Genomic DNA, 20,862 nt, shown 5'->3' on the forward strand with positions numbered 1-20,862 from the left:
TCTGAGTACATCCTGATCAACTTTTTTTTTTTTTTTTTATTTGTTTTTTTTTTTTTTTTGTCCTAGGGAAAAATTTGCTTTGAATTAAAAACGTTTGTTTTAGAAGCAAAATGTGAACGGTTTCTACTGTCAAAGTGTCTCTCAATTTTAAAGATATTTATTTTCTCTATGCCTCCCTGTATTCTACTGACAAAAATTTAAAGTATAAAAATAATGCATGCTCATTTTATGAAATACAAATAAGACAGATGTGTATTTAATACCGAGAAGCTAAAAAGTGAAAGTTCTTCTTACCTTCCCGGGGCCCCTCCCTTTTCTCCTCCAGGCTCTCCAAGCTCGCAGAGCTAAACCCTGTTAACTGTTTGGTGGGACTTCTTGCCGCTACTTCTTTCCCTTTTAATAGTGCAACCCCAGAAACCCCGCGCTCACACTCCTCTGCCACCCTGCACCGGGAGAGCTCTGACCTGCAGCTTTCTCCCCAGACCCTTCTTGTTCTGGCAACCTTCGGGGCTGAAGATGGAGCCGCTGAACAGCACGCACCCCAGCACAGCTGCCTCCAGCAGGCCCCTCCAGTCCCATGTGCTCGGCAGTGGCAGCGGCAAAGGCAATGAGTATTTCTACGTCCTGGTTGTCATGTCCTTCTACGGCATTTTCTTGATTGGAATCATGCTGGGATACATGAAATCCAAGAGGCGGGAGAAGAAGTCCAGCCTCCTGCTGCTGTACAAAGACGAGGAGAGGCTCTGGGGGGAGGCCATGAAGCCGCTGCCGGTGGTGTCCGGCCTTAGGTCGGTGCAGGTGCCCATGATGCTTAACATGCTGCAGGAGAGCATGGCGCCCGCCCTGGCCTGCACGCTCTGCTCCATGGAGGGGGACAGCGTGAGCTCCGAGTCCTCCTCACCGGATGTGCACTTCACCATCCAGGAGGAGGGGGCGGACGACGAGCTGGAGGAGACTTCGGAGACGCCTCTCAACGAAAGCAGCGAGGGGTCCTCGGAGAACATCCACCAGAGTTCCTAGCACCCCCGGGGCCCCTCAAGGTGGCTCCTCAAGCAGCACCCTCAGAGAGAGGAAAGACATTTTTCAAGTGTCTGTTTTTTTTTTTTTTCAGTGCAGCTGTCACTTTGAAAAGACTCCACCGTGAGCCTCTGACATGGGGTACGTTTGGGGACAGGCTCATCTGGAGGCCTCGCTGTCCCTGCCTATGGTTTTGACTGGCACTGAAAAAGCCCTGAAGACGTGCAGTGTGTGCATTTGCTTTGGGGTCCGAGTGTGGGGTTCCTGCCCAGAATTTGGCAGAATGATGTGATTGTCATTTTCTCACTGGATGCCCTGGGTAATTTCTGCACCATCTTTCTTGTCCCAGGGCCACCAAATGCCTCGGGTGGGCTGAGGGACTAGTTTTGATTTGCTAATTGCCTAGAGCTTTGTTCTTCTAGATCTGATTGGCTGTAAGTATTTCTACTGTGCACTTGTGGTGTTAGATCACAGAGGGTTACGGGCTGCTTTTGGAAGTCTTAGATTAGAGGGGGAAAACTTGAAGGAATTTTTTTTATTGATAGGAGAAAGCTAGAAATCTAAACCCAGCCTGTTTGATCAATGTAAGGGGGAAAATAAAAGGAACTTTTAAACTTGTTAACATCATTAGCTGGGGTTACAAGAGATGAACTGGTATTGTGACTTGTGACTGTCCAGCATGCTGGCATGACTTTCTTGTGGTCAGAGAACTTCCCTAGAGTCTATACTCTTCATGGCCATGCAGAGGGCTCTTTGGGATCTTTCCAGAAGTGGTGAGAATGACAGAGTTGAACAAGGCCATGCCATTCGCTCTGCTGTTGCTCATTTTCCCAGCCTAGTTTTCTGAGCTGGGAGAAATATACTACAGAGCCTCACAATGTGGTATTTTGTTACATAGCTTAGTCCTAGAAGGGCACATTGAAGCTTGGGTCCAAGTTCTGCGCTTCCTAATCCAGAGCCTTGACACTCATTTGCTGTGTGGTCCTGGGCATGTCATCAAGAGGCTTATTGGCTTCATGGGGCTCAGGAGGATGTGTAACCCCAGGGGGCTGGGAGGATGTCTTTCAACTTTAGAGTCTGTGGTAAGTCCTCCATGGCCTGGTGTGAAGAAGCTTGGACCAAATATTTCCCCTTTGGCTAGTTAGTCTGTAAAAAGAAGCTGTTGATTTAAAGGAGCAGTTGGAGACTCAGAATACATGTGACTAGGGAATTCAGGGCTAATCCCAAACCATCCCTGCTATAGTTTTTCCCGGACTGAACCAAAGAGGCAGATACTGTACCACATTTTGGTCTGCAAAGTTCTCTGCATGGTTGGCTGTTAACTCTCCCAGCCAAGAGAAAGAGAAATTTAAAAGAAATCTCACAACTACTTGCCAGTGTCTGCATGTACCATATTCTTGTGATCAGTAGCCTTATAGCAGAAACTTTTAGCCCTGGAAGACCAGACACAGCAAAAGATCAAATTTAGTTGTAGGGGAAAGAAAAAACCCTTTTTGTTTTTATTTTTTAAAGCATACTCTCCCTGAGTTAGAGATAGCAGTGACTTTAGTCCCCATGGAAAGGTTAACAGCATCGGAACTAGTTTATCAGTTTGCTTTGACATACAGCTAGAGGAAATTTATGTTTGGGGGAACAGGGTTAAAATTCATTTTAAAATTCAGAGTGTAGATTAACTCCAAAGGGGGATGTTTAAATCGAAAGAAGCCAAGTTAAGTTTGGCCTCTTGCCTGGAATCACTTGAATTCTAAAACTTTACTGCGACGGACATGTACAGTGTCACATTTTCCATTGCTTAATCCTGAAGTTTGGTGCAAGTCTGTCTGCGCCTGTTAAAAGTGATGTATATACTTCTTTCTTATTCTATTGAGTTGTATAGAATTGTCTTGTATTTAATGGTTTGTCATTTTCACAATCTTTTTAATTTAAATAAACAAGCAAACAAACAGACATATTTTCCATGGGAAGTCTTGAGCTCTTTCTTTCATTCTTCAGTACAATTCCTCATTTTGAAGACATCACAGACATATGCTCCGAGCCATCTCTGGACTGTGCTCCTCTTTCCAAGGCAGACTCTACAGAAGATGTATCTTACTATTGCCAGAGTCATGGAGTGAGCCAGGCATGCCTTTTCCATCCTTTGATAGACTTCAACCTGCTTTGCAATGAATGGAGAACAAGCCCAGGATGGCTCTACAGCAGCGTCTCTAAAGGCTTTGGAGCTTTTGGACTCAAATGTGTAGTAACTTGGCAAGCATTGTTAAGATGTTGCTCCAATTTGGGTTGCAAGCAAATATTTGATTTGCATGCTGACTTGGCAGATGTTGTCCACATGTGTGGCCCAGCACAGGCTGAAGGGCAGGGTGTTGCTGTATATACAACCACACAAACTTATGAACGCAGTGAGGCACAGAGTCCAGGAGGCGGGATGACTCCCTCTCTCTGAGTCTTCTCCCAATGGAGACTGATGTCTAGGTTCCTTTGCCTTGGCCTTGCTGTAGCTCTTGCACACAGGCTGGAGTGTGGCCAAAAAGCTGCAGCCTCTCCTTTGTGATTTTTACATGGTTCAAATGCTAAAGAAAAATTACCCAAACCCTGACCCATTTTTTGAATCAAGCAGATGGTTGAAAGTCTTCTTACTTTTATGTTTCCTGTGAGCTTGGTGTTTATATTTCCAGAAAATATTCCCATTAGGCTCTCAAATACTTGTCTACCTAAAAGATTCACCTGGCAGTGGAACAAGGGAACCCAGAACTTTTCCCAAAATATCCAGAAACTAACTCACCAGTTGATACTTGGATGATGTCAGATGAGATGATTTTAGGAGATTAGAAAGCTTGTAATCTATCCCAGTTTAGTGTCATTCTTGGTAAGGAAATAGTTAAGAAAAACTTTTTCTTACCATGGGCGGAAGAAGAGGGAATTCTAAACTCTAATTGTCCTAAAAATATGCAGAGTACACTATGTTGTTTTAATGGAATATTTGTTTTCTTAAAAAAAAAAAAACAAAAAACTTCTAAGCAGAACCTAAGGCCCAAGGGGTTTAGTCTGTGTGGATTTACTCATGCATGTGAAAACCCGAGAAGGGAATTTGGCCCCATGCACCTAAGATATTAGAAACATATTTTCAAAGCTCTTAAAAGTGAAGGGATGAGGTAAATGGACCCTCCTGCTTGCTCCATGCTGTTCTAATTACACCTTTGTACGTCAGAGTCAGGCAGGGATGCTGCAGAGAAAATTATTTCTTTTGTGGATAGAATCATGGGATCAAAACTATTGGGAAGAGCTGAAGTTGGGCCAAGGAATGAGCAGTCTTGGCTCACAGTCTTGGTTGGAAAGGGGACCCTGTGATACATTCAGAGCTGTGATTGGAGGGCTTATGGTCAGGCATGCACGTCCAGGGCTCAGATGAAGAAAGGTCATTTATCATCCTATAAGATTCTGTTCTAACTCTAGACATCAGGGAGCAGGCAGAATGTGGAACTTACAGTGCAATTTAAATGCCAAGTTTACACACAGAATACAAACTTTCTTGACGCCCTTACCTTAAGTCTGGGCTCTGGGCTGGAGAAGATCACAGGGCAGAGCATGCATCCTTGGACTAGAGGGGAGGCAGAGTCTAGAGCTGCAGGGACATGTGTCAGTAACTGCCTGGGATGGTAGCTCCAGCTGGAGTGGACCACAGAAGAGCAGGGTGTTTGTACATGGAGGCCAATAGACACCCGGTTTTGTTATGTCTGGCTTTTTAGACTAACTCTGCTCTGTAGTTCTGGGGAAGATACCCAACCTCTCTGACCTCTTTCTTTCAACATGAGGACACCATGCTGGTGTCTCTGTTGGGGGATCTGTTGATGAAAGGATGGTGAACAGGCCCTGAGAAACACAGAGCTGTGTGAAACTAAAGGAAAAGCAGCCTCGGGCTTCTACTTTTAAAAACACGTCCTGGGCATGCACCTGCAAATAAAGTCACAGAACCATCCTTATGTGGACAGTTTCCTTAGGAGATTGCAGTTTTCAGAAAAAGGACACAATTTGCCAAAGGAGAAGGGTCATCACACTGTTAAATGCTGCCTTCCCTCATTACTGAAATGTTTCTTCCCACACAGGAAGGAACAGATTGGGATGTGAGCTGTTACCATGGAGACAAGCAGCCAAGGTCGCTTGATTGAAGGAGCCCTTGGCCCACTGGTACTGGATCATTCGGGCCATTTTGTGAATTTGAGGTTGGGTCCTTGGCTCAGGTGATGAGCTTTAAACTTTCTATAGCCTCTGTTCATAGGCACAGGAGAGGTTCACGGACAGTATTACCCTTCTGTCCTACACAATCCTGAACCCTCTCTCTGCACTCTTGTCACAGTCCTTGAACTCCTCTCCTTGCACTTCCCTTGCCCCACTCAATACAGGACTAAGCTTCTGTTCTCCCATCCTTTGCAACTGATTTTCTTACCTTGCATTCTCATGGTCAAAGAATGCCTCACATCAATAACTATACCCCTTACTTTTCTGCATTGATTTTCCATCCCCATTCGTTTGCCCTCCTGCTCTTCCAGTCTTACTTCCTTCCATCAACCAAAAGGAGAAAAAATAATAGCAACCGTAGCGCACAATACTTACTCAGTCCTTATTACATACCATGCACTGACTTCAGCCAACATTGCCAACTCTGTGCTTTGAGCTTCTACTCAGTTGTAAGCCCTTCACTAGGTGGTGGGGGAAGTGTAACACCTTCCTGATCCCCAAAGAGATCAGAACATCCACAAAGATGAATTCTGGTAAAGTTAACTATCTTTGGATAATTTGTACCATGAACTGAGAGTTTCTGTGTGGAGAGTGTTCTGGCTTTAGGTAGGACATGAGAATACATGACAGTGTCTTTGAACAGTTTGAGACACTGATATCATTAAATGGAAAGAATTGTTGTGTCAGCTGCTTTGTCTTTGGAGTTCGGTTCAGGAGCTTGGACTGGGAGGGTAAGGCACGGAATCACCAGGCAGACTCTGGGGAGGTTTCTGGAAAGCTTCTGCTTTATTTAGGAAATGCACAGACTTATATAGCTTATGTGTGGCCAACCATGGGGGAGGAGCATGGGAGGAGCATTTATCTTATTGGCTAGACATATGGTGGGGTGATTTTTCTTGGGTGAAGCGAAGGAGTCACGGACTAGGGGCGGAGGTGTAGCCTGTTAGACCCCATGTCTACCCACTTAGGCGAGTTAGTTCAGTCTCAGAGAGGCCTTCGAATTTGTTCGAAGAAGACAGGAGTGTGCTATACCTGGCCCAGCCAGGTTTGAATTTCTTCCACAAAGAATAAGTAAGGTTTATATAATGTTTGTTTTGCTCTAAACACCCCATTTCCCTGAAAATAAGACTTAATTACAAAGTAATAACACTTATGTTTATAGCGGCACAGTTTGTAATAGCTAAAACTTGGAAACAGCCCATTTGCCCATCAGTTGAAAACTGGATAAAGATGTGGTTTTTCTATAAAATGGAATATTACTCAGCCATAAAGAATGAGAAATTAGAGTAATTCATAGGAAAATGGATACATATTGAGGATACACTCCTAAGTGAAATAAATAAGTCACACATGTGTAAATACCGAATAGTTTCTCTGGTGTGAATAAACTATAATAGTACATAAGATCCTAATGCAATAATTGACAATGTGAAATAGGAAGAAAGGGGCTAAAGGTGTAGGGAAAGTGTGAAGGGTAGGGGAAAGCTAATAAGGCAAAAGAAAAAAAAATGAGAAAATGAAAAAAATGGAAATGAAGTGCTTGTAAAGTGGGAGGGAAGGAGGGAGTGAAGGGAGGGCAGGGACAAGGGGAAAAAATGAGAACCAAGACCTGTCATGTAGGTACAAGATCTCAATGATGAATGTAACTGTACTGTATACCTAAAATGTACCAATAAACTCAATAAAAAAAAACAAAACTAAATAATCAGCCTTAAAAAGTACACATAAAAAATGCCAGCACAAATCAGGCTATCCCCACCTTACTTGACTTATAAAGTACCCACAGGACAAGAGAGTGATGATGCCAGATAAGGCAAGGACTGATCAAGGCTGGCATTTTGGGTCTGTAGTTTTCAAGGCTACTTATTTTCCATTTTGATCTTATTTGGGGAAAAACATGGGACAATTCCTCTTTGAATGTCTCCTTTAACTTCCCCAAGGTAAATATGAGATGTTTGTAATACTCAATCCAGGTGAGAGGCATAAGAAAGTTAGTTGTTGGTTAATGTAAGGAATATAAGGATTCAAGTGCAGGTTTTCTGATATGAAATGTGGAATTCTCTTAATTACTAGAATAAGGGAGATGCATCATAGAATCAAGTCTTGTTCTAGACATTAAGCAGCTTGGTGGCACTGCCTGTGTTAGTCAATTCTCTGAGCACGTTTTCTCTTTGGTGAAATGTTCATAGCAGCATCTTTCCTTTTGCTCTCAGAGCAAAGTCTTTGTCTCTAATTGGGAACTGTGTGTAAATATTATGGGCATTCACCAACCTCTAGCTCTTTGCTCTCAGAATGTGGGAGATTTTACTTCTCAGCCCCTCTTTTGCTCTTCTGCTCCTACCACCAGGGCTTTTGGCCAATGTAAAGAGAGCGGGACTTATATGGGTCAGTTCTGAGTTGAGGCAGTGAAGAAGCCATGCACAATTCTCTAGACACCCTCTTTATCCACATGTCACAGTGAGGCCACATGCTTCAGATGGTACAAATAGCAGGTGAAGCCTGTGGCAGTGTAGAATAAAGGGTTACTGCAAGGGCAGCAACTGCTCTGCAAAGTTGTCCGAACCTGCAGCTGGATTTGTAGGAAGAAAAAGTAACTCTAAATTATGGCTGTGGAGATGTCAGGGTTTTTGTTAGTGTAGCACAACTTCACTGATCTATATGACCATACGTGAGAGGCACAGAATGTTGGAAGATTCTTCTAGATCATCTAATCCAATCCCTCCATTTAATACTAGGGAAAATAAGGCTCACAGAAGTTATGTGACTCGCTCAAAGACACTACAAACACACACACACACACACACACACACACACACACCAGTTGGGATTATAACTCAGGATCCCTGACATTTGGTCTAAGATCCTCATGTTGAGCATGGCCACAGATGTCTCTGCTAAGGCTTAGTGAAGACCACAGCCCTCAAGAGTGTTCTTGTCAAAGCCTTTCACTTTGAGCTGCCCTGAACAACACTGAATCCTTGGTGCTGTCCCATTCACTGGTCCCAGGAGCCTTGCTGGGAATTGCTATCTCTTCTGGCCAAATCCTGGGTCTCACTACCCTTCCTGGCAGAGTGGATTCGAGTGGGCAGGAGACAACCTGTTCCCCACATTAGTGTGACCTCTCTGGGAACTTTAATAAAGGCAAAAGAACTATAAATAGGAGGATAAATATTAGAACAAGGTTGAATGTAATTGTCCTGCATGAAACCAACTGGCTTTTAGTTTTCATGTTATATATTTGCATATTTCTGCTCAGCACCAGAACAAGTCACATGTATTTGCTTCCTTCCACACAGAATGCTCTTGAGCCTGATATGAGTGATGACAAACTTTAATGAAGGCAAACACAGAAGGTTCAATCATAATTTGAGGTCTTAGGTAGTGCAGAAATTAATGGGCAAACAACTGACCACTATTTGTATATGCTTGGTTCTAATATTGAAGGAATCCCTCATTGTTATCTTTATTTTTCAGTCGGACTTCTGCCAAAGAACTGGACATAATCCTTACACAGTGATTCCATTTCTTATTTTAAATCTTCTCCTTTTCAATGCACCCATCACACTGTCCTCACGCAAAGTAAAGTTGTCTTTCTCAGAGGATTATAACACCACCCCCAGGGGGGAGCCAGAACAGTATGGAAACATACAGCATTTTTTGTAGCAGAGTCCCTCAGTTAGTGGCATTTTTTGGGCTCTCTTTCCTCATATTTTCTTCTTTTTATAGTTTGGATGATGTCATTCACCCTCCAATCCTCATGCAATTAAGTAAACAATTATAACAAACACTGACCCAGTACTTGCTACGTGGCGAGGGCTCTTCTCATGATATTTAATTCTCATGATGTTAGTAAATAGAAATTTGAAAACCCACTTTGTAAGAAGTTGAGGTACAGAGAGGGTAAGAGTATGGACTGGATCTTATGGTTAGTTGTCAGCAGAATTGCCCTAAGTCACATTTCCTAAGATCTGTTAGTTATAAGTGTTCAAAATTTAGCAGAAGTGAAGCTTCTTTCTCTCATTGGTCCTCTCTGCAATCTCTTAGTATCACCATTGGTTACCCAAAGCTTATTTCTTACACAAGAAAATCCTGAATATCAGAGCAATTCTGGAGCAGCAGAAGACAACATGGGTGAAGCTGCGCTTAAATCAATTTAAAATAAATATAATATTTGGGATGAAACACGTTAGACATTGGATGTGAAATGATCAGTCTCAGAGTGCTTATCCTTTCCTCCATTATGTAAGATTAGTTGAAGAAGGGGAATAAAGAATACAAGACTTCAGATGAGAAATGCATGGACTGGGGCAAGGGAGGGTGAGATAGAGACACAGAGGCTAGAAATGTTGAGCAGCCAAAATGGATATTTTGCAAGTGGTTGAACATTATAGAATGAAGAAGAAGGTGGGAATATATATTAGTTCATTTTGTGCTTTTCTAATGGAATACCACAGAACAGATTGTGTTATTTATACACAAAGAGAATTATTTATCAAATTGTGGAGTCTGGGAAGTCTAACATCAAGGTGATAGAATCTGATGTGGGCCCTTTTGTGCCTCATAATATGGCAGAAAACATCATATGGGAAGAAAGTATGAGGGAGGAGTGTGGAGGGAGGAGTTTGAAAAAATCAACTTAAAGGAAGACAGATTTAATCTGGCTCATGGTCTCAGAAGTTTTAGTCCATGGTTAAGCTTGGTTTCTGCACTTCAGGCCCACAGTGAGACAAAACATCATGATGGGGAGGTTATGCTGTTCACTTTGCAGTAGCCAAGAAAGAATGAGAGGGAGAGAGAGAGGGAGAGGGAGAGGAAGAGGAAGAGGAAGAGGAAGAGGAAGAGGAAGAAGAGGAAGAGGAAGAGGAGGAAGAGGAAGAGGAAGGGGAAGAGGAGGAAGAAGAAGAGGAAGAAGAATAGGAAAAGAGAGAGAGAGACAGAGACAGAGAGAGAGAGAGAGAGAGAGAGAGAGAGAGGAAGAAAGAGACTGAACTCCTCTGTTACAACTAATCCATTCCTGAGATAATGGTCTTAGTCCATTCATGAGGGAGACACCCCCATGGCTAATTATTTTTTATATGTCCCATGTCTTAACACTGTTGCAACAAGAATAAAATTTCAATATGCGTTTTGGAGGAGATTTGGAGAAGACATTCAAACCACAGCAGGTGGTAAATCCTGGAAAAACATTTTGTATTGTGTATTTTGAGTTGGAGGTGTTGACATGATGTCCAGGAAGTATTTGGAAGATACGTATGGGAAATTTTGCAAGAAGCTGAAGTAAGAGACAGAGATTTGGGAGCTATGCACAGGAATTCATGCATTCGAAACCTTGAGCGTGGCTGAAATAGCCAAGGGTTAGTGGGAACTGAGAGAGGGGCAAAGAGCAGTCCTTCAGGGACCAGCTACTTCTCGGGGGTTGGAAGAGAAAAGGGGGAAAGAGAAATAGCAGTCCAAGAAGTAAAATCAGGATGGCAGAATGCCCAGGAACCAAGCAAACCAAGCAAACAGAGAAAGATGGCCAGCCATAGAGAGATGGGAGAAAGAGCTCTTTTTCGATGACTTGCTGTGATAGTACCCATCCGATTATAAATGGGGTGACATCACAAGTACAAAAACTTTGCTGTATGCTGAGGGACAATTTATAACTCTTTACAAACTAAATCTGTTTGGAAGATTGGCTGTGAAAAGTAAAGTATAATGCGGATGATTCAAAGTGTCACTGATCAGAGGTCTCATTCTTTTTACTTGCCATTTGTTGCTGTTTAGTGTAGGCTGTAAATTCACTCTCATTCCTCTTGATAGTATGGGAGGGCCTGTTCCTTTCTGTATGAGTTTCTGTAAGGGTCGATGTTCCTTCACATGTATAAGGGGTCTCCATGAAAGATATCCAGGGAGAATACTGAGCCAGTCTGGAAAAGCTGCCTGGAGAAGAGGAAATAAATGGCAGAGAAGTGACATAGCATTCTCTGACTTTTACTTATGAATTTAATTTTTCTTGGTGACTGAAAATGGATTGGGTGTATGATTTCCTATGATGGTGCCTTTTTATTTTTTAATATGTAAATTTTATTTTATTTTATTTTTATTGAGTTTATTGGTACAATCTAGATCTACAATACAGTTACATTAATTACTGGGGTCCTGTACCTTCACATGACAGATGAAAACAACACTGAGTTTCCACCTCACCCCACAAAGAATGGCTACTATCAAGAAATCACTCAATAACAAATGTTGGTGGGGTTGTGGGGAGAAAGGAACCCTTCTCCATTGTTGGTGGGAGTGCAGACTGGTGCAACCACTATGGAAATCAATACGAGGATACCTCAAAGAGCTAGGTCTAGAGGTTCCATTTGACCCAGCCATCCCTCTGCTGGGTAGCTTTCCAAAAGATTTAAAAGAATCATACCACAGTGATATATTATGGTGCCTTTTTAAACATACAAAATGTTGTATGGAAGACAAGATAGCATTATATCTAATTATGCTTAATTTCTAAGTATTGAGAAATTGATTAAGATAATTTTACATATATTGGTTATAATTCAACCTCCTTTAAAAAAAATTCAGGTTTTTGAATAAGCAAGAGGATAAAGATTTTTCTGGGGGAGAGTAGATGGTACTTACAAGATTCATGGTCACTTCAAGGACCTCTACTGCAATACAAACACAATATTAGAAATTACTGACTGGTTTTCAACCCTCCTTGCATTTTTTTATAGAGGCCAAAGAAGAGGCACCTATCAGTCCTATGAAAGCACCGACAAACAGCATGGTCACCCTCAACCTGGGAAGAGGACAGCTTCACATTGCCCAGGGCAAATGCGGCAAACCAGAGAAGCAAACCTGTAGAAAATATTGAAGCAGATGCAGCTATGCCACTTGTAATTGTTTAATCATCGAATGGGTGGCATTCTTTTCCAGTAGCAATGATTAAATATTAGGATTCAGACTGCTTAAAATCAGCTGAGGATCAGAAGGCTAACTATTATAATTAAAAAGACAACAATTGATATTTGTCTTCAGAAAAAAATCAAATGATCCCTTTCAAATAAAGAAAAAAAGAAACAAGAAAAAAATTAGAACTACTATGCAAATTTCTGATTTTAGTATTTTGCCACTGGAATCCATATTTTTAGTGTCCTTTTTTTTTTTTTGTACTGGGGATTGAACTCAGGACCTTGTGCTTTCGAGGTAGGCAATGCCTCTGGAATCCATATTTTTTTAAAAGTGGGGTCTGAGTTAACTTCAGGGATTAGGCTTTAAACCCAGAGTGAAAGGCCAAATTATCCTTGCATGCCATTTAATTGCTGTTACAATTCCAGGATCTGAGTACTTTCAAGTTTAAAAATTAAGAATGAACTTCTGTGGTTTCTTGGAGGGCTTTGGTCATGGCCAGGAGAGTCTGAGGGAGACTTGAACAGGGGAAGGGCAGAGGGAATTCTCTCTAACTTATGCATGGACACACACACACACACACACACACACTCACAAAGTCCCCCAAATATACTGACTATGCAGGAATTGCCAATAAACTAAAGGAGTTGTTTCTCTATGTTGTGGCTGTTTTCTGCCCAGTCTGTCTTGTGCTGCTGTCCTCGACCTCTATGCCACCCAGGTAGGAGCTTCTGTGAATCAGATGTTTTGACTACAGCTTTGAGAAGAGCGGGGCGGAATCCTGAGGAAAACAAAGTTGCTTTTTGAGGCATGTTCCAAGACTCAAGAAGAGATGCAATGAACATTTAGAGTCTATAGTTTCAGTGGTCACTCATTTTGCATCTTAAATCTCATGTGTGGTCCACAAACACCTGTTAAATGCATGTGCCTCTGGTCCCTTCAGTCTCGAATCTCATTCAAGTCTTACAATGGTTCTATGATGTTTCACCTCACATATGGGAAATCGAAGCTGGGGGTGTGTGTGCAGGATCACATTCCTAATAAGGGGCACGGTCAGGAATTTCCCTAATCTGTCTACCTGATGTAAAGAATTGTTTTCCTCATTCTATATTATAGAGATTTTTGTCATTTCCTACAAAATGATTGTAAAATTATGCAATCATTTCCCCCTCTATTTTGAGAGTATTCATATGAAATTTTATCTAATCTAACATTTCGCCGTGCATTAGCAAACATTACTATTTTGAAAAGCTGTGAAACAAGTTAAACTTCTAACCTTCCACTCAAATTATCTTGACTGTGTTCTCAACATCACTCAGTAGGGAAGAAGTGTAAGACAAACTGGAAACAAACCAAAGCTGTCAACTGATTTGTGGTTCTCCAAAACAAGATTCTTACATTGAAGATAAAGACCACACTCAAGAGAAGCCACAAGGGCCAAGAGTGGGTAAGGAGAAGGGAAGGGAAGGGAAAAAAAGGCTCTGAGATGATGACCTGGGATGTAGATGATTTGTACACAGCCTTAAGGACCAGGGTTGGAAATTTGATATCTGTTGCTTTGCACAAATAGTCATATCAATACTTACTACAGATGAAAGAACATGACAGTTAAAAAAGGAAGCAAAGTCATTTTAATTCATTTAATCATGAATTTAGTAAACATCCATTTTCAATCTTTATTGTGAACATATTTATTTTGTTCTAGTGTGCTGAATGATTCAGAGAAAAGCAAGACCTTTTTCTTTTAGGGCCGGAAATACTAAGAAGCTAACAATGATGGCTGGAGAGTACCTTCAAAATACTTGGAAACTTCTTTTTAATTGAAAAAAAGGAAGGAAAACTGCATTTACTTTGTTTGCCAAGGGGCTTATTATTGAGCAAATTTAATTGAATTTAAACCTTTCATGGAAAAACAGATTCTTTGTTTTTGTTTTTTATTTTTATGGAAATTTCCATACTAGATCTTCCAAAGGGATTTTGTTCTGTCAGGTCTATATTCTGCCTTATCTACTGAATCGTTTCAGTTCCATGGTGACAGACAACGCAGAGAGGGAAAATATTTTGGACCCAAATTTGGGAACACTTGCCTCATAAAAATTTACTCTAAGCACAGTTCTAGATTTTAAAATTAATTTTTCCAGTTAAACTTTTAACCAGATTGCCATCATAAAAGAACAACTTGGTCACCAGGCATGTGGTGTGTGCCTGCAATGCCAGCACTCGGGAGGCTGAGGAAAAAGGATCCCCTTGAGTGTGAGGCCAGCCTGGTCTGCATAGTGAGTTCAAGGATGCCCTGAGCTATGTAGCATGACCCTGTCCCCCCACCAAATAAATAAAAAGAACAACTTGATGTTTAAGAATATTTTTTTTAAAGTAAGTTTGATTTTTAAAGATGGAAAAACTGATAGGTTTTGGGCAAAACAAATTGATAACAAAGACTATTAGAGAAAGTTTGACAACTATCATTTAAATATGTCCTGTTTTTTATTTAGGTACAGCTTGAGGAGGCATAAAAGTCAGCCTCAACATGCAAAATCAATTTTCCTAGATTTATTTTTATCAACACGCATGAGATAGACATTTTTCATTATGTGCGCAAACACAGGTAATTCTTAGACTAATGCTTGTACGTAGTAAATGGTAGCTCCTATGCAGCAGTTACTCTTGATATGAACGTCTGACATCTGTGAAGTGCTACAAAACTCAAAATATTTTGAGGATCTATGTTATGCTGCCTCTAGAATATTCCACATCTGAACCCACATGACAGATCAAAGTCAAAGAGAATATGCACTAAAAATTTTGTATATAATTATCTTCTGGCTGTGTGTATAAATTACCTGGAAAGCATAAGTGAGTTTTGTTTTTAGGTTTGGGTCTCTTCTCCCAAATGTTGTCTGACACATATGCAAATACTCTAAAATCTTAAAAATATCTGAAATCTCAAAAACTTCTGATTTTAAGAATTTGAAATGAGGAACATTCAACGTGTATTACTCTTATATTTACATTGATATTAAGAGATAAAATATTTGTAATTACATTTTAATTGCATTGCATTACAATACTGCATCATTATATATGCTAGAAACTGTGATGGCTTATTGTTTATTATTTTTATTATTATTAGTTTGGGAGGGTACTAGGGATCAAACTCAGAACCTCGCACTTGTGAGGCAGGAACAGTACCACTGAGGTAAATCCCCAGCCCCGTTGTGGCTTATTACTGTTCTTACTGATGTTTTTTTTTTTTTTTGTCCAAAAAGCAATAAATCTTAAATCACTCAGTTTTTAGTGTCTAGGACTAATCATGACTAAATCTAGAATCTCTACAGAATTTAAATGTTGCCCTATCACAATTTCAACATAAGGGCAGAGTAAGAACGTATTTGAAGTCCATATTTATTCAAATTCTCAGCCAAGTGCACCCAATAATGGCTCTTTGAGTATCTCACATGTGCCAGAATTTGGTGTACAGAGCTTTTGGTCTGTATTTAAAGAGTTTATACTATTAGTGGAGAAGACAGATGTACAAGGAAATAAATTACATGTGATGGGAATTAGAGTAGGGCGTTAGTGTACTGCTGTGGTAATCGGAGTAGACTAGATGGTGAAGGATTTCCCCAAAGGTGTCAGTGCTTGATGAAGGTTCTAAAGAACAGCTAGGAGTTGCCTCAACTTATGTATAAAGAGAGGCAGTAGGATAGGAATCTTTTGTGCTCCAGATGTCTGAGATTTTAACACTCCTCATGGTCAATATTGAAATACATTGAGTTTTTGTATTTTGAGTTTTTCAGAAAGCTTTATCAAAAGAATCCCAAGGCTTCTCAATTCGCAGTGAAAATCAGTTGACCGTTCAGCTGTTCTACTATCCTGCCAAATAGCTGAGCTTTTGGATTTCAGGACAAAGAATTCACAAAACTGGCTGAATATTTCACTTTTCATCAGGACATTTTGGCATCAGGTAGTCAACTATGGACACATTTCAGGAATTTGAGTGATTTGGATTCAATACAGAGAAAATAATAGCTTAGATTTTAATTCGAAGTGAAGTTCAATTATCCAGAGCCAAAAATATCTTTTCCTCTTCCAAGTGCTCTAAGATGTTCATTAGCTCTGGCTCTGGTCCTGGGTATTTTTGTAATGAAATCGGCTGAAAGTTTGCAGGGCAGATGGGGTTGCCATCCTTCATGGGCTCCAGAGGAGAGTGGAGCTCAGTTAGAGACTGGAAGAGTTGAAAAACCGAGTGAGGAGAAAGGCCCCAAATGTTACCTGAGTGCTTATATAATTGAATCCAGTCCTGTCTTAGCAATTCCTGGGTGATTGTCATGGTAATGGTAACAATTCCTTGGTATATTTAAAAAATCAATTTTATTGAGGTAAAACCCACACATTTTATGTGGTGTTTTTTTTTTGTTTTTCTTTTTTTTTTTTAGTTTTGACAAACTTCTACACCAAAATAGCCATTGCCATAAGGAAGATAAAGAAATTGATCATCACCTTCAAGCATCGCATCACCCCTCAGTCCCTCCCCATCGCACACTCTGATTTGCCATCTATCAATGCAGAGTAGATTTCTCTTTCGCAGAGACTCCTATCATGTAGGTGAGCTCTTGTGCAACCTGACTTCTGTCACTCGGCAGCCATGCGTGTTCAGCACCCAGTGTCCATCTATGGTCTCAGGTATACCAGTTGTTCTTTTTTTTTGAGTTGCTGATTAGCATTCATTGTATGGAATTCCACATTTTGTTTATCAATTTACTTGTTTATGAACATTTGGATGTTTTGAGTTTTAGGCATGTATAACTAAAACTGCTAAAGATATGCATGTACAAGTCTTGGTTTAGACATATATTTTAATTTCTCTTTGGTAACTACTTAGGAGTGAAAGTTCTGGGTCATATTGTTGTGTTTTAACCTCACAAGAAAATGTCAAACTGTTTTCAAGGTGGCTGTACACATTTTACATTTCCAACTAACCATATTTAAGAATTTCTGTTGTTTTACCTTCTTGAAAGCAGTACTTTGTTTGAACTAATCAAGTAGGTATGTAGTGATATTAAGAGTGATGTTTTAGCTTGCATTTTCCTGATGCCTGATGATTTTGGACAACTTTTCACTTACTTATGGACATTCATATATTCTCATTCGTGGAATGTTTGTTCACATTTTTCCTGTAGGGGTTTCAAGACTTTTATGTGGCTTTTGCATGGTTTTGTGAATGTGCCTTGGGGCTCCCGTGGTAGGTTGAATAGGTTTGTGTTGAAGTTTATTCTGAAGACAAATTTTTATGGTTAAATGTACACTTTGAAAAGTATTGGTTTAAAGCAAAATTATGAAGGAGGAAATTTTGGCTTTTGGTTTTTTATTTCTCTTTCCTCAAGAGTCTTCTTAGTAAGTAGAAAAGTCTGGCTGGATATTCTGAGAGCAGAAGTTTAGAAAATAAGGCTTAAGAATGCATTGTCATGCACAGAAAAATGCCAGCCTCTGAAGTCATAAAGGTACAGATTTATACCTAGGTTTTACCATCCACTACCTCTGTAACCTTGAACAAACTTATCTTTGGTTTCACCAGCTGAAGATAGAGTTAATATTTAACTAGTTGGTAATTCCAAAGACAAAATGAGAGAAACATGCCCAGAACACTTGCTAGTAACTATGTATCAAATACTACTTTCCTTCTCTTTCTCTGTACTCCAAATATGCTTTCTTTTTTCTTTTTAAGATTTCAAGGTCCCTATCTATGCTACTTTATCCTTCTACCTTCCAGAGGTTATAGACAGATTAATTCTGCTTCTATCCCATCACTTATCTGTTTGTATTTTTTTTTTTTTTTTACAGAGTCTTGCTGAGCACACGAGCAGCTAATCTGACGAAGTAAGATTTCTGTGAAGGTGGCAGTGGTGAAAATATTTGAAACTTTCAGTAAGTCTGCTTCATTTAAGGAGTAAGACTAAGGGCAGAATGAGAAATGCGGGCATTTGAGGGCTGTGGAAGGCTGATTATGGTAGGTAGTGTTTTTGGTATCTCTGACCTTTCCCAGACCCTCACAAATCATATTACATAAGTGAATTTCTCCAGGGAGTTTGGCTGAACTTGGACATTTTCAACTGGTTAATTTTTTAAAGCCCCCTTCCTTCCACATTTTTATGAGATCTTTCCCATCATCTTCCCACAAGCCAAGCCATATGAATGACTTTACAAGCCAACTACTTTTTTTTGACAAATACCTTATTTTTCTTCAGATTTATAGTTTCACCAAGCTCCAGTACTTATTGACTGCTTGTGATTTAGTGGTAGTGATTTTAAGCTTAGATAAAACTGTAATTATCTGTAGTTGTAGAAAAATCATGACTGAGCAGGCTGGCCTGCTATTGGTAGTCTGCACTGTATTTTTGAGAATCCATCTATCAACTAAGCCAGTAAGTCTGCAAGGGAAATTTAGATGATAATCAGCTTTATCTCAAAGTTGTTTTGAGGTCATAGAATATTGTAGCTGGAAGTGCCATAGGGTCAGCTAGTCTAACATTATGTCCAGTGTTTAGGTGAAACATATATTATGATGATTAAAAAATACTTTTTTAGTGAATATTGACATTTCTTTGGTCATCATATTGATCTGGGCAATCTGCACTGCTGAGGATATTCTGAGGCAGAGGAGTCATTCATTTTTTTGAATGTCACTCTTTATAATTAAATTTGCAATCCTTGATTCTGTTTACTATTAGTTTATTTAGTTGTGTTAACACGTTTTTTCCATTGCTTTGAGAGCCAGAATATTAATATTGTTTAAATAAAACCACACAAAATCTCATGTCCTAAAGTAAGCTAGCTTCTTCCTTGCCAAATTATCTTTAGGGACAAGTTAGCAAACAACTTAGAAAAACATTTATAGCTTCCATGAAATAGCTGTCCAGAAATGGGTTCTCAGTCTGAAACTTTATCCACTTTGCAAACTGAAAATGCTTCCCCAGATGGCTGAAAAAGGTTGCCTCCAAACAGAATAACTGAACTGACATCCATGTTATCCCAACTGAATATTCCTGGAAAACCCAATGCTGTTCTGAGAAGGAAAAGTTAAGAGAAAGTACGAAGAGTGTTTGGCACCATCTACTTTTATAAAACACTGGGCAACTCCTTGTAGACTTCTCTAAAGAATCTTTGAAATATTAAAATATCCTTTGCAAAATAGTGTACACCTATATGCGTTGTACAAAATTTGTCAGCATTAAGTCTTTATTGGGTTTTTTAAGAAAAAGTTTTGAACTTCTATTGTCTAAGATCTCTTTGTCCCGAAGAAAACAGAAAGATTGGAAGGATTCTAGATAGAAATGAATTTTGAGAGGATTGAACAGTGATTATAATGAGTGTTTCTTAAAAATTTTCTAGAGGAGGTCTAGCTGAAAGGATAAGGAAACTTAAGAATTTTTTGGTGGGGATATATATTGACATTAATTTGAGGGAGATGGAAATTCTAAGCTTATGTTTATTTCAGTTATGCTCAGAGTGGTTATCCCCCCGGGCTCTGCCTACTCTTGTGTTCATCACAGGGCTGCTAGCTAGCTCACAGAGATGTGTTTGGCAGTCCTTTCACACTTTCTCATAATGCACAAATCAGAGGAAATCTAGACTGAATTATATAAGATGATAGCATTGCACAATGGACTGGAGACAGTTCAAATGACCATTGCTATTTGAGTTATTTATTCCTGGAGTTAAAGGGAAAAGCTGGTTAAAATTGGACCTCTCACTTATTCATGATATTGGAATTTTCTAGGGAGATTAAAAAATACTGATACCTGGGCCTGATTTAATTGGAGTGAAACCTGTTCATCAAGAACTGTAACATCCCCTAGATACTGCTAAAGTACAGTAAATTCTGAGAGCCACTGCCCTAAAACACAAAAACAGGTGGAAGGTAGCGGTTCAGTGACCTGCTCCCAAATAGATGGTCTATTCCACTGGGGTAGCCCTATTTCAGACTGCTCAGTGGGTTGTTCATACCTTCTGATGTAGAATTTCAGGTCTGAAACCAATCCTCTCACTTTGTCACTATGTCCCATCCACTTTTACCTCTGACTGAAGACTTACGCTATCCTGCTTACATGAGAAGACCTTTCATCTTTGTCAAGTTTCATGCTGGTTTATTTATGAAATTAGCCTGACATTTCTGCTACTCTGTACAATTATGCAGTGTTATTATCTGTGGATCTGGAACTGGATATTACTTGCATTTGAAGATTTGTCCCAAACTATTTGGATTGTTAGCCAACCTGTATCAGCAATAAGAAGATATGTCCTTCATAAGGGGCATTGTAAGGATTAAATGGTTTACTTGGTGTAAATTTTTTAGACCAATGACTGGCACATAATAAGCCCTCCGTCTCCAAATAGATTCCACACCAGTGGCTCTACTGGACAAATCAATACATTACCAAATATCATGATACTTTGGGAGTTATTTCAGTTTTCTATTGCTGCTTTACAAACAGCTCCCTACATTGGTGCCTAAAACGATAATATATTTTTCTTTTCTTTTTGAAATCTGGCCTGAGCTTTGCTGGGTAGCTCTTCTGCTTGTGTGGGTCTTCTAGGACTAGAATATTCAGGATCTAGGGTAGATTCTTCACTTGTGTGTTTATCTGGAGCATCAGTTGGAGGGGCTGGCAAGGTTAGATGCTGGTGGGTTTTCTTTCTCTTTCTTTGATTATC

The 20,862-nt window shown here is 40.0% G+C and overlaps 1 protein-coding gene across 1 annotated transcript in view; it reads left to right on the forward strand.

Annotated features, from left to right (window-relative positions):
* The window catches only part of Kcne4 (potassium voltage-gated channel subfamily E regulatory subunit 4), a 3,400-nt gene extending 442 nt beyond the window's left edge, over positions 1–2,958 (forward strand). The window contains 1 exon segment of the mRNA XM_010611793.2: positions 483–2,958. Within this exon segment, the coding sequence (XP_010610095.3) occupies positions 483–1,020 (538 nt within the window). The 3' untranslated portion in view covers positions 1,021–2,958.
* The last annotated feature ends 17,904 nt before the right edge of the window (positions 2,959–20,862 follow it).

Source organism: Fukomys damarensis, unplaced genomic scaffold (genome assembly GCF_012274545.1).
Source record: "Fukomys damarensis isolate Sample0158 unplaced genomic scaffold, DMR_v1.0_HiC HiC_scaffold_16, whole genome shotgun sequence".
NCBI lineage: Eukaryota > Metazoa > Chordata > Mammalia > Rodentia > Bathyergidae > Fukomys > Fukomys damarensis.